This window comes from Oreochromis niloticus, linkage group LG15 (assembly GCF_001858045.2).
Source record: "Oreochromis niloticus isolate F11D_XX linkage group LG15, O_niloticus_UMD_NMBU, whole genome shotgun sequence".
Taxonomy (NCBI): Eukaryota; Metazoa; Chordata; class Actinopteri; order Cichliformes; family Cichlidae; genus Oreochromis; species Oreochromis niloticus.
Window position 1 is genome coordinate 15,316,076 of NC_031980.2, and position 20,671 is coordinate 15,336,746.

Genomic DNA, 20,671 nt, shown 5'->3' on the forward strand with positions numbered 1-20,671 from the left:
GTATGCAAGTAAATAGCATGAGACCATTTTGTAACTCAATTTTTCTGAGTCTGGGGACTCAGAAAGGAACATAAGGAAGGGTCTTAGAGTCAAGGCAGAGGCTGAAGAGGTGATTGAGCTTTTGAAGATGTTGCCCATTGATTCTTTTGTTGTTGCTTACAAAGGTGGTTTTTCTTTGGTCCTGTCTTGATTTTAGCCCTTTTAACTCTGTGGGCTGTACACTTACTTCTGCTCCCAGTTTCTTCTTCTCTTCTTTCTGTAAAGCTCTATGACTTAAAATGTAGTAACGCAGATGTCTTGCTTACATGCTATGATATTCCCGTAGCGGTTTTTGGTACGATTCTGCTCCTTCTTGGCCACGTCCCAGGAGGCCGACTGGCCCTCAAAGAAGCTCTGTATCACCAACAACACACGAAGTAATAAAAAATAAAATTAGATGTCATGGATCCTTAAAAATAACACTACTGTACTATTGCAAATCTCTGAGAAGAAAGTGGTACTTAGGTGCTTGTTTTGTTCGACTGGTTTGATTCAACTAGCAAATTCTTATTAGACATTAAAATAAAATGACCATAAAAATGGCTTGTGTCTCATTGATCGTTCAGTCGATAGAGCAGAAGGTACCCTCAAATTAAGAGGCAATTTAGACCTGGTAGTCATTTTTTCATTTTAATGTGAGGCCAAAACATTAAATAGAGCAGTATTGATTTTAAAAATAATACTTCTGTGTCAGCCTCCACATTAAAATACATCATTTCCTGCTACTAATAATACTTTTGCCTCTTCTGTAATTAATATTACAAGCTCTAGTGTCAACAGTACAGATAATAATCTTACTTCATATTCCTCCTTGAAGCCATAGCTGTCAGATGTTTTCATTAGGTTGATGTGCTGCAGGAGATCGGCCACTCTGATGGCTGGGTGGAGCTGTCCTGTCTGATACGGAGATTCAGTTCCTTCACAGTGATACCGAGGAACATCTAGAAGCCTGCTGTTCTCGGCTGCAGAGCCAGTGTGGTTCTCATCTACAGGAGGAGACAAAATAAGGTATGGTTAATTGATAATTCGCAAAATATCTTCCTTTCATTTTATTTTATCTTCATTAATATTTTATTTTATGACCCCCAAAATGGGTAAGATAGATAACAAAACATGTAAACATTTATTTGTACCTTGAAACTGCACATGTGCAATTCTTCTTCTGACGAAGTTGTGTTTTTGTATTTTCCTACTCAGTTGTATATAGTATTTGTATTTCTATTTTATTCTATTGTATATATTATTCTATTCTATTTTATTCTATTGTATATAGTATTTTATTTTATTTTATTGTATTTTATTGCATTCCAGTGTTTTCTAATTTCTGCTACATAACTTTGCACTTTTGCTGTAACAAAACAAATTTCCCACCTGTGGGACTAATAAAGGCCATCTTATCTTATCTTATCTTATCTTATCTTATCTTATCTTATCTTATGTGTGGAAAGCTACTTGCACTGATCTGTACAAACGCAACAAAGCTTTCCCAATCTTCCCAAATCTGTTCTAGTTTCTACCTTACAAAAAGAAAACAGTGCATTTCCTCAAATCAAATCAAACATTATCCACTTTATTTTCTCAGTTTATACTCACCTGTGATTGGAACTACATGTCAAAGCAGCAGGAAAAGAAAAGAGCAAAAAGGGCTAGTCAGACTGAAGGATAAGTGGATTTGTTAGCGAGACTACAGGTTAGTTTAACAGTTTGGATTTGTTTATAAGGACTTTCCACGATGGATGAGATGGATACAGAGAATTTGTTGATGATGTCATACAAAAAGGACCAAAAATGGCCACAAGACGCAGAAACTGAAAAAAATGAGGAATATCTTAAAATGAATTGTGAGGTGGATGTTCACTGCAGTGCCTTTTAGTTCACAATAAACAACCACATTCACAGCAGATTAAAACATTTGTTGCATTCTGCTGTTCTAAACCTTTCAAACACACTGCAAATATATTTAAAGAAGTAAAACATCTGTTTTTTAAATGGGGAATAAAATAAGTAACTCAATCCCCAATAAGCAATCAAGAGCTATAGGAGTGCTTCCCAAAAATGTCTCTGTGGTGTAGTCGTTAACACATTCACCTCACATGCAAAAGATCCCTGGTTTGAGACTGGGAGGTGAGACAGACCAAGCCTCGGAGGGTCACGAGCCTCCATAAATAGGAAGGATGCCAAATCAAACAAGTGGATCCATCTGCTGTAGTGGCCAAAAGGGAGCAGCTGAAAATACACGTGAGTGATTCCCAAAGTGTGTTTTTCTGCCCACCTTGTGCACGTCAAGATGTGGGCCATATATGGTGAGAGGTTAAATTGAACTAATATTATAAGCCCGTGTGAGTTATTTATTTGTTTTATTTATTGTTATTGTTTTTATTTGTTTATATGACCTGTTTTTAATCAGGAATGTGCCTTTTATCTCATCAATGGTGGAGGAAAGGTTCAAATGGAGCAGTGACTAGCAGGTGGCAAAGTAAAGCTTTTAAGCTTTTGTACAATACAACCAAATCACTAGGTCGATATCACATCATTGTAATGAGAAAAGAGGAAATGTGAACTGATGAGAGTTGTTATAGAAGGTTTAGATTAACATCAAAGATTTTCACACTGGGCTTTTTACACTCTAGGAATGGTTGTGGTATATATACAGCCCCTCTGATTTAATTTTATTTGGATTTTGAAACTTGTACATTTTAGGAGGTAGTTCATTTGGAGGTTATTACTGGGGTTAAACAGTTGCAGAACTTCAAAGTGCGCTGTGGTTAAAATGCGACTTGACAGTTGTAATGCACAGACTGACAGGTTAAATAATGCAGTAGCTCAGGGTTGGAGCAGAAGCGGCTGATTTCATCTTCACCACTGTTTATTAACTGACACTGTTTATTTCATCCAACGGATGCTTTTCTCTGCTCTGAGGACATGTTAGCTCATTACTGATTGTTAAAGGTTTGTTAAGCCCTCGTCACGGCAATTAACAGTAAACTTGACCCGACACCGCCTCTTAATTTGTTACTTCCTGCTAGTTCTTCTTCCTCTGTGAAGTGATTGGCCAAGACAGATTGTAACTGCAGCCTTCACTCCAAATTAGAGGCTATGGAACAGTTAATTAACACAGTTTGGTGGCACTGTGGTTTGTGAACCCCTTAAGGGTATTTCAGAACTCCACATCAACACTAGACTCAACTACAGATAAACACATTGCACTGCAACATTGAAGCTAAAGAAACATCCAACTAGCCAAAAGCTACAGATTTCACGATTCAGACACTCAGAGCAGGACTTCAGCACAAAACAAGTCCAGGGAATAACACAGATGGTAGATACTCAAGTAGACTTCTAGATCCATTGCACAGAAAAACTTCTGCCAGAGAGACAAGGCTGCAGGCACTAAGTTGTTCAGTGTTGTCACAGATTTAATCAGCAGTCATTTTGCTGTGGCAACATGACAAATTGTCTTCCTCCTTTTAAGCCTTCTTTTCTGTCATTTTTGGGAGACAAAATGGCACGCCTTAAAACAACTCAAAACTGTGGAAATAATGAGGTCTCTAAGGGAGAATGATGGCAATTACTGTGAATATCAATAACTCGCAGCAGGAAACAGAAACCATGGCTGGAATTGGGAATGACTGAACCAAAGGGAAAACGCAGGATGACAGATGAAGCGCTTAGCTGTTGGAGGTTTTTTTTTTTTAATACCAGACATGTTCTACACAGAGAGTTGGCAGAAAAATATAAAAGATGAACATAAAGCTTTGCCAACTTCACATATTCTAATCTGTTATACCTCTTTAAATTTTCCTTGATTTTTTTGTCGTTTTTTGTCGTCTTTTGAGTATTAAAAACCTTCTAATGCTCCAAAAACATCCAAGAAAGCCATACTTTTGATTAATGTCAAAGGTCACTATAACAGACGTTTGACTATATCCAACAGCTCTAGCTATAGACTTCAGTTATGGACACAAAACAGACGGGATAATACGTGCTAGGGTTATAAGCGCAAGGTCTATTTGATGATGGTAGGTGATCACTAGAGGTGATACATGTGACATATCCAACCACACTAGAAGTCTCACCTAACACAGCAGTAGGAACCAGAGGATCGTTGGGCACTGCAGGAGGAAACACGGCCAGGAAACATATTGAAATTTCAGATTTACTAAAGCATAGACGAGGACAACTGAGACAAATCACAAATTCTGGCAAGACCTTACCATTTCATCACTGTCATGTATGAGTTCTACATTTATGCTGTTCTGCTTTCACTGTGAGGTGTCGTGAATTGATTTACAGACAGAACCTTAACTAGCAATGATTTAGATATGACTTTGATCCATCATTTAAGTCTTTTTCCAGGCAAAAAAAAAAATGCAGGTTAGATCCTTGTTTGGCAAACAAATGACTAATTATTTTTCTGTTTATTGTTATAAAAGTGACAATTGCATAAAAATACTTGATTACTAAGATATTAACTAATTGCATTAATAATTTTAGTTGCAGCTTCTGAACAGGAGCTTGGCTGTTGATAAAAAATAACCATGATCTTTGCAAAGATTCATCTCTAATCAGTGTGGACAGAAGATGGATAGGAAAACACAATGTAAGACTTAGGGCTAGCCATTTAATTAAGGGTTTTTTGTTTGTAAAACCTTAATTATAATTGATTTTATGAACCTACATCTGTTGTTGTAGTTGTGAGAGTCCATAAATGTCACAGCCATGGGGTCCTCGCCATGCAGAGTGCTCTGGTCAGCATAGCTGCGGTCCATAGCGTTCACCATGTGTGTCATTTCCTGCCGTGTTGTTCCAATGGCATCTTTGCGTTTCTTAGCCAGTTTCCTGTTAGAGGGAGACAGACAGACAGTCAGGAATTGTGCAAATAAATACACAAACATGAGCTAGCCTGAAGCCACAGCAAGAATGAGAGAATCTAGCAGCTGGATCACTTTTTGGCTGGGGCTGCTGACTCAAGATGCAGAGTTTGAAAGCAACAATAAGGAAATGGGAGAAAAGAAGAAAGGCAGGGAGAAGAAAAAAGAGAAGAAGGAAAGAGAAGAAAACAAGCAAGCAAGGAAGGTAGAGGAGAGGCTTTTTTGTATATGGCAGCATTTAACAGGCTCAGCAAAGGGAAAATACTGCAGCATCTAATTCAAACCAAGGAAGATCTTTTTTGTAGCTTCCAGCTGTCAGATGAAAGCCTCTGAACTTTACCGTTCCCTCCATTTTTACTTGTATGAACCTATTTTTGTATGTTTATGAACTTTTACTAGGATTATAATAATAGAAACTAATTCTATATTTTTTTTAATGTATGAATTCTTTGGTTTTCATCTGACAGCAAAGATCGGGTGAATCCCACTAAAACAGAAGCAAGGATTGAGCTACAATGCACAGAACCCTTAAGGAAAAACATTTACCAACCAACAGTTATCACCATGTAAATAGGAGAACTTGAACTAGTTGTGTCACAAATAGTCAGTGAGTAATTATGAGAGTGGGACACTGATTTTTAATCTCTGATGCATCTTTACCAGTGGTTGTGAATTTTAGGATTAAATGGTATTGCTTTCACAATTTGAAAAAAAAATAATGAGAAATTGCTTTTTATCATGAGTCTGGTGCCTGATTAAATAGATATCAACATCAAATCATTTTCATATTTAATCTTTTGGTGTTTTCAACATACAAAGTTGCAGGAAAACACTTTTAAGGACTTAATATGTCGAGCATGACACATCATGCAGGAACATTATGTACCCAGAGCCATAGATGCACATCAGTTAAGACAACAGCTCTTAGTTATTAAATTTCTGTGCAGTATACAAGAAAATCTCTGCAGCTGAAACACAGAGAGCCTGTAGGCAGGGCGATAACATCTTGTGCATTTTTTTGGCTACCAATCAGATTTTGATTGCTGTCAAACTGATGCAATGTACAGCTCTGACTGATAGAAAGCATGCTGTTTATTGTGCATATTTTACCTCTTGACCCCAACTTACACCATCTTCACCTCTGAGATCACACACACACACTCAGTAGAAACAAACTGAACTATTGACCAAATGTAGCTACTTGTGTGTGTGTGTGTGTTTGTCATTGAATTATAATATTTGCATACTATATAAACCACCACATGCTGAGTACTTTCTCAATATGTTGTATATATAAGAAGGAAGGAGAGTGAGAAAGAAAAAGAAAGGTGAAGCTGAGACCGGACCTAGAATGGATCTCTACTGAACTACTTTTTCTTTTTAACATTGTCATTATTTTCTGATTTTCATACTTGAACTGTGAATTAATTTGAAGTTCTGTATGAATTCATAAAAATGCATGAATATCTAATGAACACTCCTAATTACTAAAATTGCAAATGAATTCAAAGACACCAGGCAGAATGTCTTCACTGATGAGGAACACGTCTAACTTCCTAACTGGAATAAATGGATGGCTTAGACTAGCTATGTTAGGAAAAAAGGAGACACTGTAGAACCAAAATCTTGTTCCTGATAATATGTTTGAATAGATGTAATATTAGAAAACTGCTACTTAATGGTAAACAGTAAAAAGCAGTGGTTGTAGGAAGTTCAAAAAAATTCAGCAAAGCAGTCGTCCTAGTTTAGAAAGAAATGTTTCATTAAACTACTCCACGGGAATGTTAAGGTACACTCCTGCATTGATGCTCAGCACATCTTGATTTTTTGTCTGGTGATTGTGAATAAAAAGAAGCAATGAGTGTAAATTAAAATATCTGAGGCTGTACAAATAACTGATTCATGATCCATCTTGGTCAGAGCCCGTAATGGCCTGGGTAGAGAAAGACGTAAACCAAAAAAGAAGAAAAAACCATCATAGGAACAACCCACAAAATCATAGACCACATATCCCAAATAGGAAACCAACTAGTTCCGATCCACTGACGAGAGAGAGAGAGACACTGAACATGTGCAGCAGAGCTTTACCATGATACCTGTGACTTGATGGGCGGATGGATGATCACATGACTACATGCACACAAAGAGCTACAAGTCACAAGTGCAGCATTCTTTTTTCAAATAACACGCTCAGGCCTGTGCCGTCCCACTCTGGCCTGCTTGGGTCTGGTTTATGGCCAACTTTGGCCTTCTTAAGCCTGCTTCAGAGCAACTTTGGAGCATGTAGAGGACACCAGGGCTGAGATCAATTCACTCTCAGTTCAGTCCTTCAAATAAATTCTTGCACTCATTCATTGCTTGGACGTTTTAGGCAGGAAATCATCAACATTCTCTTGGTTAAAAAAACAAGAAAGACATTTTCGATATTTTAAAAATATCAAAATCATTTAAACAAGAAGGAATTAATTGAAATCCTGAACAGATTGACATGAAAGTGAACTGACCCCCTCCCTGGTGAGGCGTCAATGAGGATGACTTTGGCTGGTTGGTCAGAGCTGAAAATGTGTTTTGTCTTGAAAAAAGTATACTGCATCTTTAAAAATAACAACAACTAGCCACTAATAATTCGCCCAATAAGATAACAGCAGCTGGATGAGCTGGTTGTTGATTGGTTGTTTACTTACAGGTAATAAGAGTATGAATAGTAGGTCCTCCTGGGGTTGTGAGCCAATCAGAAAGCAAAGAGTGAGACACAAGGGAATATGCAAATTAGGACAAAACTGTCCTGTCTCAACCAGTAACAACAAAAACAGAAGAAACACCCTTTGATTGCTAAAACTTGAGGGTCATGCAAGGGGTGCCATATTAGCTAGAGTACCTAATTCTTACTAAGAAAAGAAAAAGAAGTAAGAACCAAAGGCTAACGCTAAATAAATAGTACAAAACAAGCTACGAAACTTGAATAACAACTCACCAATATCAACCTATCAACATGCAGCCTTTCTTTTCTCTTTTTTTTATTTTTTGTGCCATTTACAAATATTCATGCAGTATTTTAAAACTTTACTTTTTACTCTAACCCGATGGCCCAATTAGAGATTTAACCCTAATCAGCCAATGATCTTTTTTTTACGCACTCCTACAAAATACTCGGTGAAAACTAACACAAAGCTATCCAATCTGTAAAACCAGGCAGCTCGCTTCCTGTAAAGCAAGCATGATGTCACTGCAATGTCATCATGTCCCACTATTTTAAAGATGCAGTATTATTGTTCAAAGTCGTAAAGGTTTAATGACAATGAAGATTGATCTCCCCAGAAACCTTTATGGAAGAGAAAACTATTAAATTAAAAAAAAAAAAAATCACAAAAATCTACAGCACTAATGATGCATAACTCGTCAAACTTCCAGTAGAAATGTGTGTAAAAATACCAGAATGAACATGTCACTTTAAGTTGTTGCCACAAATTATTTGTGTGTGTTGTAAATGGGACCTCAGTGTGCTGTCTTTGTGTTGTGATTCAAGCTGCTAAAACATACAGGAGCTCTTGCACTCCTTGTATAAACAGCCTTATTTATACTATCAAGCATATTTATTTGAAATGCATAACTTCACTTTAGCTTCAAAGCCCCAACAATAGCACATAAATCCAATCCAATACTCAAGGGATGAAAAAAGTTAAATGAGTAACAGCAATCAAGCCCCTGAGTGCACACAGTGTTTCAAATACTGTTAGATGTGACAAAAATAAACACCCTGCAAAACACAGTGGTAGTAGCTTCTGCAAAACACATTTCAAATGGACCATCTACCCTACACTTTAAGCTCAACTCCTCTGATCATCACTTTCAATTGCACTTTCACACTAAAGCTGCAGCATGGACGCTGGCTCGCATTAATTCATTACGCAAATTAGAAGGAAAATATGGAGGTCAGGAGCCACAAGAGCAAAGTTCTCTGATGATGAGAGATCATTACTGGCTGTGATTTAATGTCTGTAACTGTTTTTGATTTGCTGAGTGCAATTATGATTGGCTGTAACAGAGACTCTTCCTGGTTGCTCTCTTAAGGCTTGTGCCAAGATGCAGTCCTTCAATTTTTTCAGAGGAAAGCAAAATCTCCTGAGACGTTTTCTTAAATTGATGATGAGTCATAGTAACTAATAGGCAAGCCAAACGATTTATGTGAATAGTTTTACCGAATTTTCAGGTTTTGTGTTAGTGGAAATTAATTATTCTTAATTATTTCTAATTATTCTTTTTCGAGTGTGCACTCCCTCAACTATTCTAAGTAAAAGGTTAAAATCACAGAAAAAAATATATTAATTATTATATGCATGCTGGCGCATTTACATAAATTATAAATGCAGATGCAAACACATACACATGAGCACACATTCTCCCAAAAGTAGTCAAACAAAATTTAGCCTAATGGAGCTTCAGAGTGGATCCAAGACTAAGAAGGTTATATTAAAACGCTGTTTCTTCTCACTGCTTTTCCAACTTTCCAACGCTGTTATTGAAATGGTAAAAATCATATTCAGGGATTCATTTATTTCATTAAGGTTCTGATTATCGTCATATTTTACTAGTTTTCAAAAATGTCTTGAGATTATAATACGACTGCAGCAATACTGATGTTGTTATATACATATACATATGTTTTACTCGTAGTGAATGTGGAAAAGTGGGAATAAAACAATGATATTTCATAAACGCAAGGCAGCTATACATGCATATTCCATGAATACGATTTTCTACAAAATCTATCAGAGCTTTATTCTTACTTCTGTCTTCATCTACCGTAAAGATGTACCTATTGTAAAGCATGCTCAGGCTGTAACTGTGACTATCCACCACATAGTGGAGCTCTGCACCAAATTAACAATACAGGCCAAACTGCTACACCGACACGTCTCTGGTCTCTGATTCTTATCAGAGCTATTGTGCTGTACAAGTAAAAGGTTAGATAATGCATGAATCTGTTTACATTTCCCTTTAAAAAAATAACAGCACAACTATAAATGCACAAAACCATTTCAGCAAGCATCTTTTCTTCAGTCTACTTCACCAAAATCTCCACCTTTGTGCAGAACGGACCTCAGCTTTGCTGCTTCTAAACTGACAAACATGATACTGTTTTGATGATTTTGATGAGTTCATTTAAGCGGTTATGACAAAGCAGGTGCATACTTGCATTTTCTATTTACTTAAAATCTTTTGATTGACATTTTCTTTCACTCTACCTTTTCCTACTTTCACTTGAGCAAACAGCTGTAATGTGCAAGAACAGAATACATTCAGCTCTGACATTTCTTGTACCAGATCATCAAAAACTAAGGCAGCATATTTTAAACATAAAACATTTGGGGGGGGTTTCACAAGCCTTTAGCCATTTGGTGGGAAATTAAACTTCAGGAAGCCATTGAACTGGTTCTGAGGGGAGATCAACATTTATGGTGGATGGATGGAAGATGGTACTACTACTGGACCAACACACAACAAGAGAATGAACTAAGAGCATATTTGTGTGTGTATGTGTGTGCACGTTCTTGCAGCTGCATGCAAGTTGGTGTGTGCATTCAATATTGGTCTTGTAAATATTTACCCTCTTTAATAATCTTCATTGAGCTGCTTTAGTGAGTATTGTTTGCAGCCGTCACTCACCTCTTCTTAACCAGCAGAATGGCTACCAGCACCAGCAGTATGAAAACGAGAACACCAGCACTAATTCCAGCAATTTTCACCACCCGATCCGTCTGCTTAGCAGGGTCAGGAATGACTTCTGGTTCCTCTGTGGCACCTAAGAAAGATGATGACAAAAGACATCAACAAGGTGGGAACACAGTAACTACTAAAGGTAAAAAGCATTAAAATCACTGTCCTGTAAGAACACACTTGGGATTATTTGTGCACTTCTGTTTCGAGGTTTCAAGGAAAACTGAGTTTTTCAAATTGTAGGAGAAAAAAATAAATAAGACCTCGAAATTTAGCAAAGAAAGGAAAATTTAAATTGCAAAGATATGTAAAGAGAGTTTTAGAGTTTACTGGAGAGTAGAGGTTAAAAGTATGTTTATTTTTAACTGTTTATTAGCTAACCAGCTCCTGACCAGTTGATATTCTTCCTAGAGACCGGGGTACATATGTTTAAAAAAATGTGTAGTTTCCCCCTAAGTAAAAGTTTTAAAAACAAAAATGTTCCAAATATTCAAACTCTTTGGAGATTTTTAGCAGATACACCTATGGTGTCACTTTGAAGCTCCTACATCGTGGCTGTCCATGCTGACCATCCAACCACCTGGTGGTGTGATGACAATACCCCATCAGCTTTTTACGACTGAGGGGTAAAAAATAAAGAAGAGAGGAGAAAAGCGCCCATGACTCCTATGTTATGAGTGTCGATGTTGCATATTTTACCCACCAGAGGGCTCTTTTAAACTTCCCTGTTGGCAAGCAAATCAAGATTATCTTAGTAACAACTTGTTATCTTAGTAAGGACATATAAATAACTACACATACCAAATACCAGGGAAACCTAATATAAGCCGGTATTGTTCTTCAGAACGCTATATCATTCGGACTCTTGTAAAAAGTGTTTTAAAGCTCCTTTTTGTTTTCAAAACAGCATTCTGAAGAATTAACTAGCCTAAACAAAATGATCAGATTTCCAAGAATATACAGCTTTTTCAAACCTAGTCACATCTCTAAACTTACTACTCTGTTGTACTGACTGTAAGGCATATTTTAAAAAGCCCACGTCGCCTCAGGCTAGAAAAGTATACCATCTAAGGAAATATGGTTGTTTTTCTCTTAGGCTGCCTTCACATCACACAAAATCTAGGTGATTAATTACCAAGGTTCAATTATCCCTGTGCTAAAGTTCAGGCAAATATCAAGCATCTAAATATGCCTTGTAAAGAAAAGTTAAACAGCTGCTAGCACAAATGCCATGGCAACTGTCATTCGAACTGTAAATATAGTCAAATATTTCATTTTGGGGGTAATCTGGGTTGCATATTTAAGTACTTAAATCAACAGAAATGTCTTCATTTCTGTTGCATATTTAAGTACTTAAATCAACAGAAATGTGTTCATTAATATGGTTGCTATGTAATAATGAAACAAAAAGATTGCTTCTACAGCTTGAACTGTATCTGAACATTTTCAGAGCAGGTGTTTTAATATTGATTCGAGACCAAAAAGAAAGGCTATAAAAAGAGATGCATTTCTTGTTGAACTTAAAAATACAATCCTGTAAATAAGCAGTGGTAGAGAATCAGTGGAAGCTGACAATGTCTATCCCTGGCCTGTACCAGCTTCTATAGCTGGGTCAACTGAGCTAAAAGCACTCAGCTTACACAGACATCGGCTTCTCATTTATTTAGTTGCATTATACATGATGGTAAATGTACTACACCGAACTAAATCATTACGCTGACTCCCAGCAGCAACATTCAAACATTCAAAATAAACATCCACATAAATGTACACTATAGTAATGAAAATAACCAACTGAATGTCTATGTGTCTTCTCTGCTGCCTCTTTGGCATCACGGTCTCTTTAGAAAATGCTTTTAAAATGCAATTTAACTGTAGCTGTCCAATGTTTCTGCACCAATGTCACCATATATTGCTTGTAGCCGAACTCATTTCTGCTTCTGATGACTTCAGAGAATTGACTGGACTCCCTGATTTCGTCTGTTTTGGAAAATAATTCACCAGTGATGTTTCAAGCGGAGTGTAGGCTGCAGAGCTTAAATGCTGTTGATCATGGACAGAAAGTCAACAGAAAGACAGAGAGCATCTGTTTTCAGGCTCCCAAGCTCTACTTAGTTGATGTCATCAGAACAGTTCAAATTGCAGCGTAAGAACATTATCGTGTCTTATGATAATCCAAATAATCCAACTCAGTGACATATGCACAAAATTCAACATAATGCAATACATCCATCAAACAACAATCCACTTCTATTATCAACATAATAAAAATAACACACAAGAATAAAACATTTCAGCAATGCCTTGATTTCCACAGCCCCACATCAGTCTTAGCACCAAACCAATTCATTCCTAATACCACTCAACCTAAAGTAAATAGGGGTCTATTTTGAGGTCTATTTTCAGTGGTGGATAAATACCTATTTGGTGCTTCAGTGAGTATTTACAGCATCGGGATGGTGTTTGTGTGATCAACCCAAAATAAAATACAGTACCCAAAGCAGTGAAGGATCATTGTTGCTCACTAATGTGATTTTAATAGTTTTTGGGCCTGGGCAGCAGAGCTCTATCACACAGAGAGACTAGAAGAGCCAAGGCCAACGCCCTCCCTCCCTCACAACTGTCAAAAAAAGCAATCCAGACCTGCACCAAAACTTAATGGATTCTTCCTTCATCCATGTGCCATCTCTCTGTCATATTTTATGAAATTTGGACTAGTAGTTTTTATGTAATTTTGCTGACAGATGAACAAACAAACAGAGAAACAGCATACCTCTATCTCAGCTCTCTGTCTGGGCAGAGGGATGAGATAAATCAAGTTTTTACTATGCAGCCAATACTTACTAGGTTTATTTATGGTAAAAAGTAAATATCAAGATATTTGAAAACAGCAAATGCTTAAACCGATTATGCAGAACACTAACTGTAAAGTTTTATGTTGTTTATATAGCTTAACCACATCTTGGCATAAGGAAATAATATTGTCTTTTTTTCTAATTTTGTGATTTTTCTTTTTTTTTGCATTTCTATACCGGCAAATAAAGGGCACTGCTGAGTCGCAATGGCAGTAGCTACTAAATCTGTTCATCATCTTACTGCTGATGTAGGAAGGCCAAACTTTATTTTAGATGACTTCCACATGGAACGTCTCACTTCATATAACTATCCAACCAAGAGACTATTAGAAGATCACACAGATAAAATATGTCCAAACAAGACACACCAAAACAACAACAATAATCCTTTAAGTGTTCTCAGCCTGACCTCATAATGTCTGCGGAAGCTCTTAATGTGTGTAAAAATGATTCAGGTCAGTACACTAACACTCACAACTTGCCTGCACACAGGCGCACAAAACGCCCTGCGGCAGGAATGACAATACACAATACCCCAAATGACCTACTATGACCACCATCACTTAATCCTCCCTCCCGGATGCATGGTTGAATGCACATAAACACACATGCAGAGAGACGAAGAGAGTAAAGAAGACACAGTGGTCCGACCTCCCGGTCCATTAGTGTGTTGGTCTCTCTTATTATAAAAATCTGAGATCCCCTCTAAAGTCTTTCAGCTTCACTCAGACCTCCCCAGGCTAGAAAGACAGTGTCATTTTGTTTTAGCAGCTTTTGGGCAGAGTGACCACCTGTTCAAGAAACTACAACCACCAGCAATTCTTGAAGTATATGACCCTGCAGAGTTAGTGATTTCACACATTTTAGTGCGTAAACATCCCACCTATGAGACAACTTTCTCACCCTGTACTCTTTGACCTAAGGAGAACAAAAGTGAACTTGTATCATCTGTAGGGCTTTCTTGATGAAGAGGCACGTTTTTATTTTACTGCAAAGGAATCCAATTTTAATAAACCTGACACTTGGAAAAGCACCACACACCACAGAATTTAAAGTCTGAGCTAGTTTGGAATGCCCTCCCTCAATGGCTCCACATATAAATACTTAATCAACTTAACTTAACCAGCAATGATGATTCATTCTACGATCATTAAGGCTGATTGTCCTCAAAATGATGTCAGTTTTATTGTGTAGCTTTATGAGCTGTCTGCACTTGAAGGTCAAAGAAGAGAAGTTCAGAAAAGCATTACACTCCACCTCGCTTTCTTGCTACAATAATGCACATAGTGCAAGAACAAGGACTTAATTCATGAACTGATTCTATTTATCTTATTAGAGTGTTCTGCGATACCTGATGTAAACCTTCTACTTATCACAAGTTTTCATACTGATATTAAAAAGTACACCAAAATAACAAAAACGCTAGAATAATCTATGGAGATTAATGAAGCTTGTAATTGCTTGAGTGTCACCTTAACTACACAATAATAATACTACTAAGTTTCTGCCATGCTTTAAGGAATTATGTTCTGCTTTAATCTTTAATAAAGCAATAAAAAAGAAGATTAGTGAACTAATAATTATTTCCTCCTAAAATTGCTGTATCACTACATTTGTGTTGTCATAAAAACAAGAAAAAACTGGGTGCAGAGAAAAAAAGGAAAAAAAAGTGAAATAATTACAGGGCAGTTATAGTTTTAGCAAAAGTGGGAACATTTTGTATTCATTTAAATTTTCCACCTCTTTTTACCTTGTAGTTCTACATTACAAGTCGAATAAACACTGAAATGCCTGGGCAGTCATTTGAAGCTCAACTCTACTGGTTACACAACAGTGTGAGGATGTCAGTTTCATTCAACATATAATGTGTTTATCCTTGTTCCTGCTCCACACAGATAAACTCTGATCCATCAGCCGCATTTCTAAAAATCTTTCCTCAAAACAGTGTGTGTGCATTTTTGTGCATATGCGCTTATGTGTGTAGTGCCCGGGGATTAACTCCACACCGTTTAAAACCATCTGATAATCTATTAACATGGCAAAAACCTGCTAAAAACCTGACATTTAGACGCGCACTAACACACATTTCTTTCGACGCCATGCACAAGCGCAAATACTGTTTTCTGTAATGCTCGTAAACCAGAAACAATTTCCTTTTGACAAACCTCCATGGGAATAAAGGGCAGACCAGAGGAAAAACACAATAATAAACTGATTAAAGCTGGAGCAAGCAAAATGTTTTTGGTGTCATTGGACCAAAGAAATGCTTATAAACCTTTTAGCATATTGTGGGAAATAAATTTGTGCACCTCCCCTCCACTCTGATTTCACTCTTTATAAAGGCTGGCTTGTAACAAGAGACTTTGGGCATTCACAGCTGGTCCCTTTAGATCAGATCAGAGTAGTTTAAAAAACAAAAAAACTATGTCATGGGAATAAGAGCTTTGTTGGATTCATGTGAGGATTTTCAGCTGGGAAAGTGGGATTTTAATTCCATGTGAATTCCAAAGTCAGCAATGACTCACTTTAAAACAGAAGTATGTGAATGGGCCCGTGCTTGTCTGGTGGGAGGAGGATAGAGCAAGAGCTGCATTCCCCTTAGATTTATGCCAAACCCTTAAAGGGGACCTATTACACTCCAACACTTTACTCTTGGACTCTACTACACCAACATTACATTGTTTGAAATCCAAATATTCCACATATGCTGGGACTTGGCACATCCCCTTAGTTCGTCTGTTCTTACACTGCAGTATGAACTATTCTGATGCGATGACATCAGCTAAGTAGATCTGAAGCTCCTATTCCTTAAAGACCACCCTCTTTTTAGGCCGGCTTTCTTCTCACTGGCTGCCCAGGAGTTGCAGGATTTTTTTTCCTTTTTTTGACAAAATATTTTGGAAATATTTTTAGCATTGAAGCTGTTCCTAATAGTTAAATTAAGATACTGTTAAGGTCAAATGGGTTCTTACGTTTAGCTGCCAGCCTCAGACACTGTGTCTTTGTTTCCTGTGGAGAAAGACAGAAGGAAGAAACCTTAGTCCCACTCAACACACTACAGCACGAACCATGCTATTGCTCTAAGCGTTTAATATTAAATACTGTACATAATGAGTGTACAGAAGCTGTAACATAATGTAAGTCATTTGTGTGCCTTTTTGAACCTTATTCAAAAAAATGTAATACACAGCCTACCCTCTCTGTACTGCTGACAGCTTGAAGATAAATGTTGTAGTTCTTCCTTGGAGCCAGGGGTGGATTCCAGAAACCCTGAGGAAAAGAAAGAAGGATCAGTTCACCCATATCTACGATGCATTTACAGATTTTCAACAAGCAATTTTACTTCTACACTTGGCTGAGAAGGATATTGATATGTAAACATTCGAATTATGTAGCCTTAAAAAAGTATCGCATACAATTTCTATGAACTTTAAGTCATATCGTTTTTAAAATAAAACCTCCTGCATAACAACAACTACCTTCTGGTTCCAGTGAATGTGTTGTGCTGCCATTTACTTCTGTATTTCAGAATTCAAACTAGATTTCTATTTGATAAACACATCTTTTCAAAGCATTACGTGCATACAGTTTTGTTCAGATAAAAGACTTGCCTGATACGTCTTGTTGTCTCCCACAGTAAAGGGAAGTGGTTCAGGCAGGTTGCTGGGGGACAGCTGGGCGGCATAATAATAAGGGGATCCACCGCTAGATGCACTGTGGTAAGAAACTGGGACCTGGAGAAGATGAAAATACGTCTATAAATGTAACTTCAATTAAATGTAAATAAAAAGAGTGCTTTTAATAGCAGCAATCCAAGAGTCAACAAAGCCCATTAATGGAAATTTATTGTTATTTTTTATTCAACTTTTAACAATGAATAACCATTTATAAGAAAAGCTGTAAAAGGGGCATGGGTTTTCAAACATATATAAAAAGGATTAATTATCACCTGATAACAGTCAGACGAAGCCTGGCGGCGTGTCCGCTGAGGATTCACTTCTTCCACCACAATCTGGTACGCACTGTAGACATAGAGACAATATGAGTACAGATGTAATATGAGTTGTTATTATTTCACTAACACACACATGATGAGTGAAAAGCCTTGGACTGATTGTGTCATGTGATCTATCCAGTTTAACAGATAACAGAAGTGCTGTACCTTATGGGTGCTCCCTTAGCCTGGGCAGGTTTGAGCAGGACAGTGATAGTTGTCGCAGTTTCATTCAGGAAGGCCTCTTGACCATCGTACTCGTCTATTGTCGGAGCTGAAGAGAGAATACGAGGCTGCATAAGCGTATCTCTAACCTCTTGCTGTCTAAGTGTGATATTAAAAAATCTTTGAGTCAACAGCACATATTAAAATGTATTTTTCCACCTGAAATATTAGTTGTCACATTGAGCGTGGTTGCAGGACCAAACCCTTTAGAGGTTGATGCTCGTATAGACAGTTGGTATGTGACACCTGGGTGGAGCTGAGAAAACATGTGATGGGAGGCGTTTGAAGGCAGTGACACTGTGAGCCCTGGTCGTTGCAGAGGCACCGAAGGGTCAAACGAATGCACGCCACTGTAGCTGATCTGAGTTGGAGTAGAGACAGAGAAACCATTTTTTTATTTTATTTTTTTTTTTACATTTTTCCAAAGGATTGCTGTGTTAAGTTTGGCTACTACAACAGCTGCTAATGATAGTACCTCATACTGTATAATGACTCCATTGGGTTCAGTTGGTTCCTTCCAGGAAAGACTTATTGTTTCTTCAGATGGAGTAGCTTTAAGCGACTGACTGGGAACTGGACCAGGAACTGTTAACACACATAAATTCATGCAGTTCTAATAAAATCAACAGTATAATGTTCTGCAAATGAGAAACCAACTGCTAAATAGAAATACACAGATTGAGAACAGGCAGCAGTGACTTTCTCAACACATGCGGAAACGAGTTACAGATATTCAAAACACCCTTTATACAAAACTCCATCCCTTATTGAAAAGTTTGCTATATAAAAAAAATACATAAACATAGATAAAAACTTTTGAATTGGGGAAGAGAATAAAAAAAGAAGGTGTGATATGTGTATCGTACCATCTTCATCGGTTTGTATGATGGTCTCATCACTCTCTTTCCGTCCCTCCGGATTAGTGAGAATCATTTTCAGGCTGACGTTGGTGTAGGGCGGCAGGTTCCCCACCAGGTGGCGTGGTGCTGAGAACAAAAATGGGGTAAACATAAACACACTGCAGAGTAAAATTTCATAACATTTGCTATGTATTTAGGATCAAAACCAATTTTTCTCACTCATTAATCTGCTGCTGATTTTATAATGGTCTATGTAATGCAAAATCAGAACTTAAAGTGTTTTTAAATGTATTGTTAGGTGTGACTAATAATGTGAGAGCTAAAGGCAGTTTACCACTTGTTTGCTTTCACTGTAAAGCCTCATATTTCAAACGAAGGAACAAGAGAGCTGTTGTCATCTGTCTTGAACCTAAATATGTAATTGATTATGTAAATATTGGCTATTACATTTTTGTCAGTCAGCTACTACATTTATTGACTAACGGATCAATAGCTGAGCAGGTCAAACTGAGTGTATGAGAGACATGACTTCAACCAATAATTAATTATTCGTTTTTCAGGGAATGATTCCAACTACTGTACCTACAACCTATGTCCATTCCAATATTCTTGAACATCAGTGCTTCTGATATTATGGCTGGCTTCAAAATGAAGTGGTTGTCAATACTAGTGTCAAGCTCACTGTGAATAAATGATCCACTCAAATTTGAAATCTCGCTGAAGGCAGACACCTTTTTATTATACTAAATTTCAGCCCTTTTAGGGCTGTTACTTTATCAAGTCTTTTTGTACTTCTTTACCCATGTCACAATGAACAAAAAGCAATGTAACACTAGAAAACACCACGACGTCAAACCCTGCATCAATGTCAGTAGAACAGTACAGTAGCACCTTTAAGGTAGGAAGAAAAGTAAGTAGTACCTTTAGGGTCCATGTCCAAACAGTCAGCTTTGCTACGATCGTTGGCAGTCATGTAATGGTAACAGATGGTAACGTTAAAGGTGTGACAGCGGGTGATGTTGTAACCCAGCGATTCCCAGTCCACTGCGATCAAACGCGACCTGGTCTCAGCAATCTTCAACCTCTTAGGAGTTCGCATGGGCTCTACAAAATAAGAGAAGAAAGAAGGTTATATCTGATTTGTGTATCCTTAAACATGTTGATAATATAGTGACATATTGAACTGCTAATTTTAGAAGTTGCAACTCTATATTTTTTCCAACACTGCATCTACAGGTAGGACAAAAAAAACCAAACTATTATGCTTTAAGTAATTAACATTTGAGGAAGCTTTTGAACTACTGAATTTCCATGAAGTAACTATGTTGCCAAAATGACCAAGAGCTCTGTGTCAACATTTTTCCTCACTGGACTTTACAAATACCTATTTCCTCTCCACCCTTGTCATTCAACTATTTCTCAAAAGCAATAGCTTCCATAAGGACACGTCTTTTTTTTCTGTCTTTTATGTGTATTCAGACTGTTATTGTCAATATAATCAACTTTCCCTCCTCGCTGCCCAGGGCTTTAATTACCCTAACTGGCTCATTTAGCTGGATCAATAATCCCACAGTGCCTAGACACACACCCACACACACCCACTCACACACACACACACATTCACAGAAGAGACTATAATCACAAGGCTGTGCTATTCCTCCTCTACATTCTGCGTGCAAGAGTCCTGCCTGTGAGTCCACTATATGCCAGGGAGTACATTTAAATACATATATTTCTACCTGCTTTCTGCTGCATTCACCTCAAAAGCCTACCTCAGATACAAGAAATAGCATTCAAGCTATGTGGCTATCAATCCACAAGATATTGCTTTCTTTTGGAAAACAGAAGAAAGGTAATATCTTTAAGCGCCACCAATTGCTGTCAAAGAGTTATTTCTCTTGATACAGGAGCTACTTTTCTAACTAGAGAAGATATCCATCAGTCAAGGCAGATTCCAGAGGATGTAACAGTCTATTGAAATACCATCTTCCAGAGTAAAGCATGATAAATATGTTTGAAATGAAGCACAATATAGCTAGCAGCTTGGTGTATCCTCAGGCACATTGGCATAGATCTAAATCACTAATAATATGTCACTAATAATTTATT

The 20,671-nt window shown here is 37.4% G+C and overlaps 1 protein-coding gene across 21 annotated transcripts in view; it reads right to left on the minus strand.

The window, feature by feature from the left end:
• Nucleotides 1-20,671, minus strand: part of ptprk (protein tyrosine phosphatase receptor type K) — a 103,949-nt gene that overhangs the window by 11,974 nt on the left and 71,304 nt on the right. For 9 of the 21 annotated variants that reach the window (XM_019346084.2, XM_019346090.2, XM_019346088.2 and 6 more), the window contains 16 exons: nt 19,484-19,666; nt 18,569-18,688; nt 18,178-18,287; nt 17,862-18,063; nt 17,646-17,751; nt 17,433-17,505; nt 17,095-17,217; nt 16,679-16,753; nt 16,456-16,492; nt 10,578-10,713; nt 7,595-7,624; nt 4,718-4,878; nt 4,116-4,151; nt 1,633-1,644; nt 838-1,025; nt 306-405 (listed from right to left, as the gene is read on the minus strand). In XM_019346084.2, coding sequence (XP_019201629.1) covers nt 306-405; nt 838-1,025; nt 1,633-1,644; nt 4,116-4,151; nt 4,718-4,878; nt 7,595-7,624; nt 10,578-10,713; nt 16,456-16,492; nt 16,679-16,753; nt 17,095-17,217; nt 17,433-17,505; nt 17,646-17,751; nt 17,862-18,063; nt 18,178-18,287; nt 18,569-18,688; nt 19,484-19,666 — 1,692 coding nt within the window. The remainder of the gene's footprint in view (nt 1-305; nt 406-837; nt 1,026-1,632; nt 1,645-4,115; nt 4,152-4,717; nt 4,879-7,594; nt 7,625-10,577; nt 10,714-16,455; nt 16,493-16,678; nt 16,754-17,094; nt 17,218-17,432; nt 17,506-17,645; nt 17,752-17,861; nt 18,064-18,177; nt 18,288-18,568; nt 18,689-19,483; nt 19,667-20,671) is intronic. The other 12 variants (XM_013272035.3, XM_013272034.3, XM_013272033.3 and 9 more) reach the window with 9 other exon arrangements.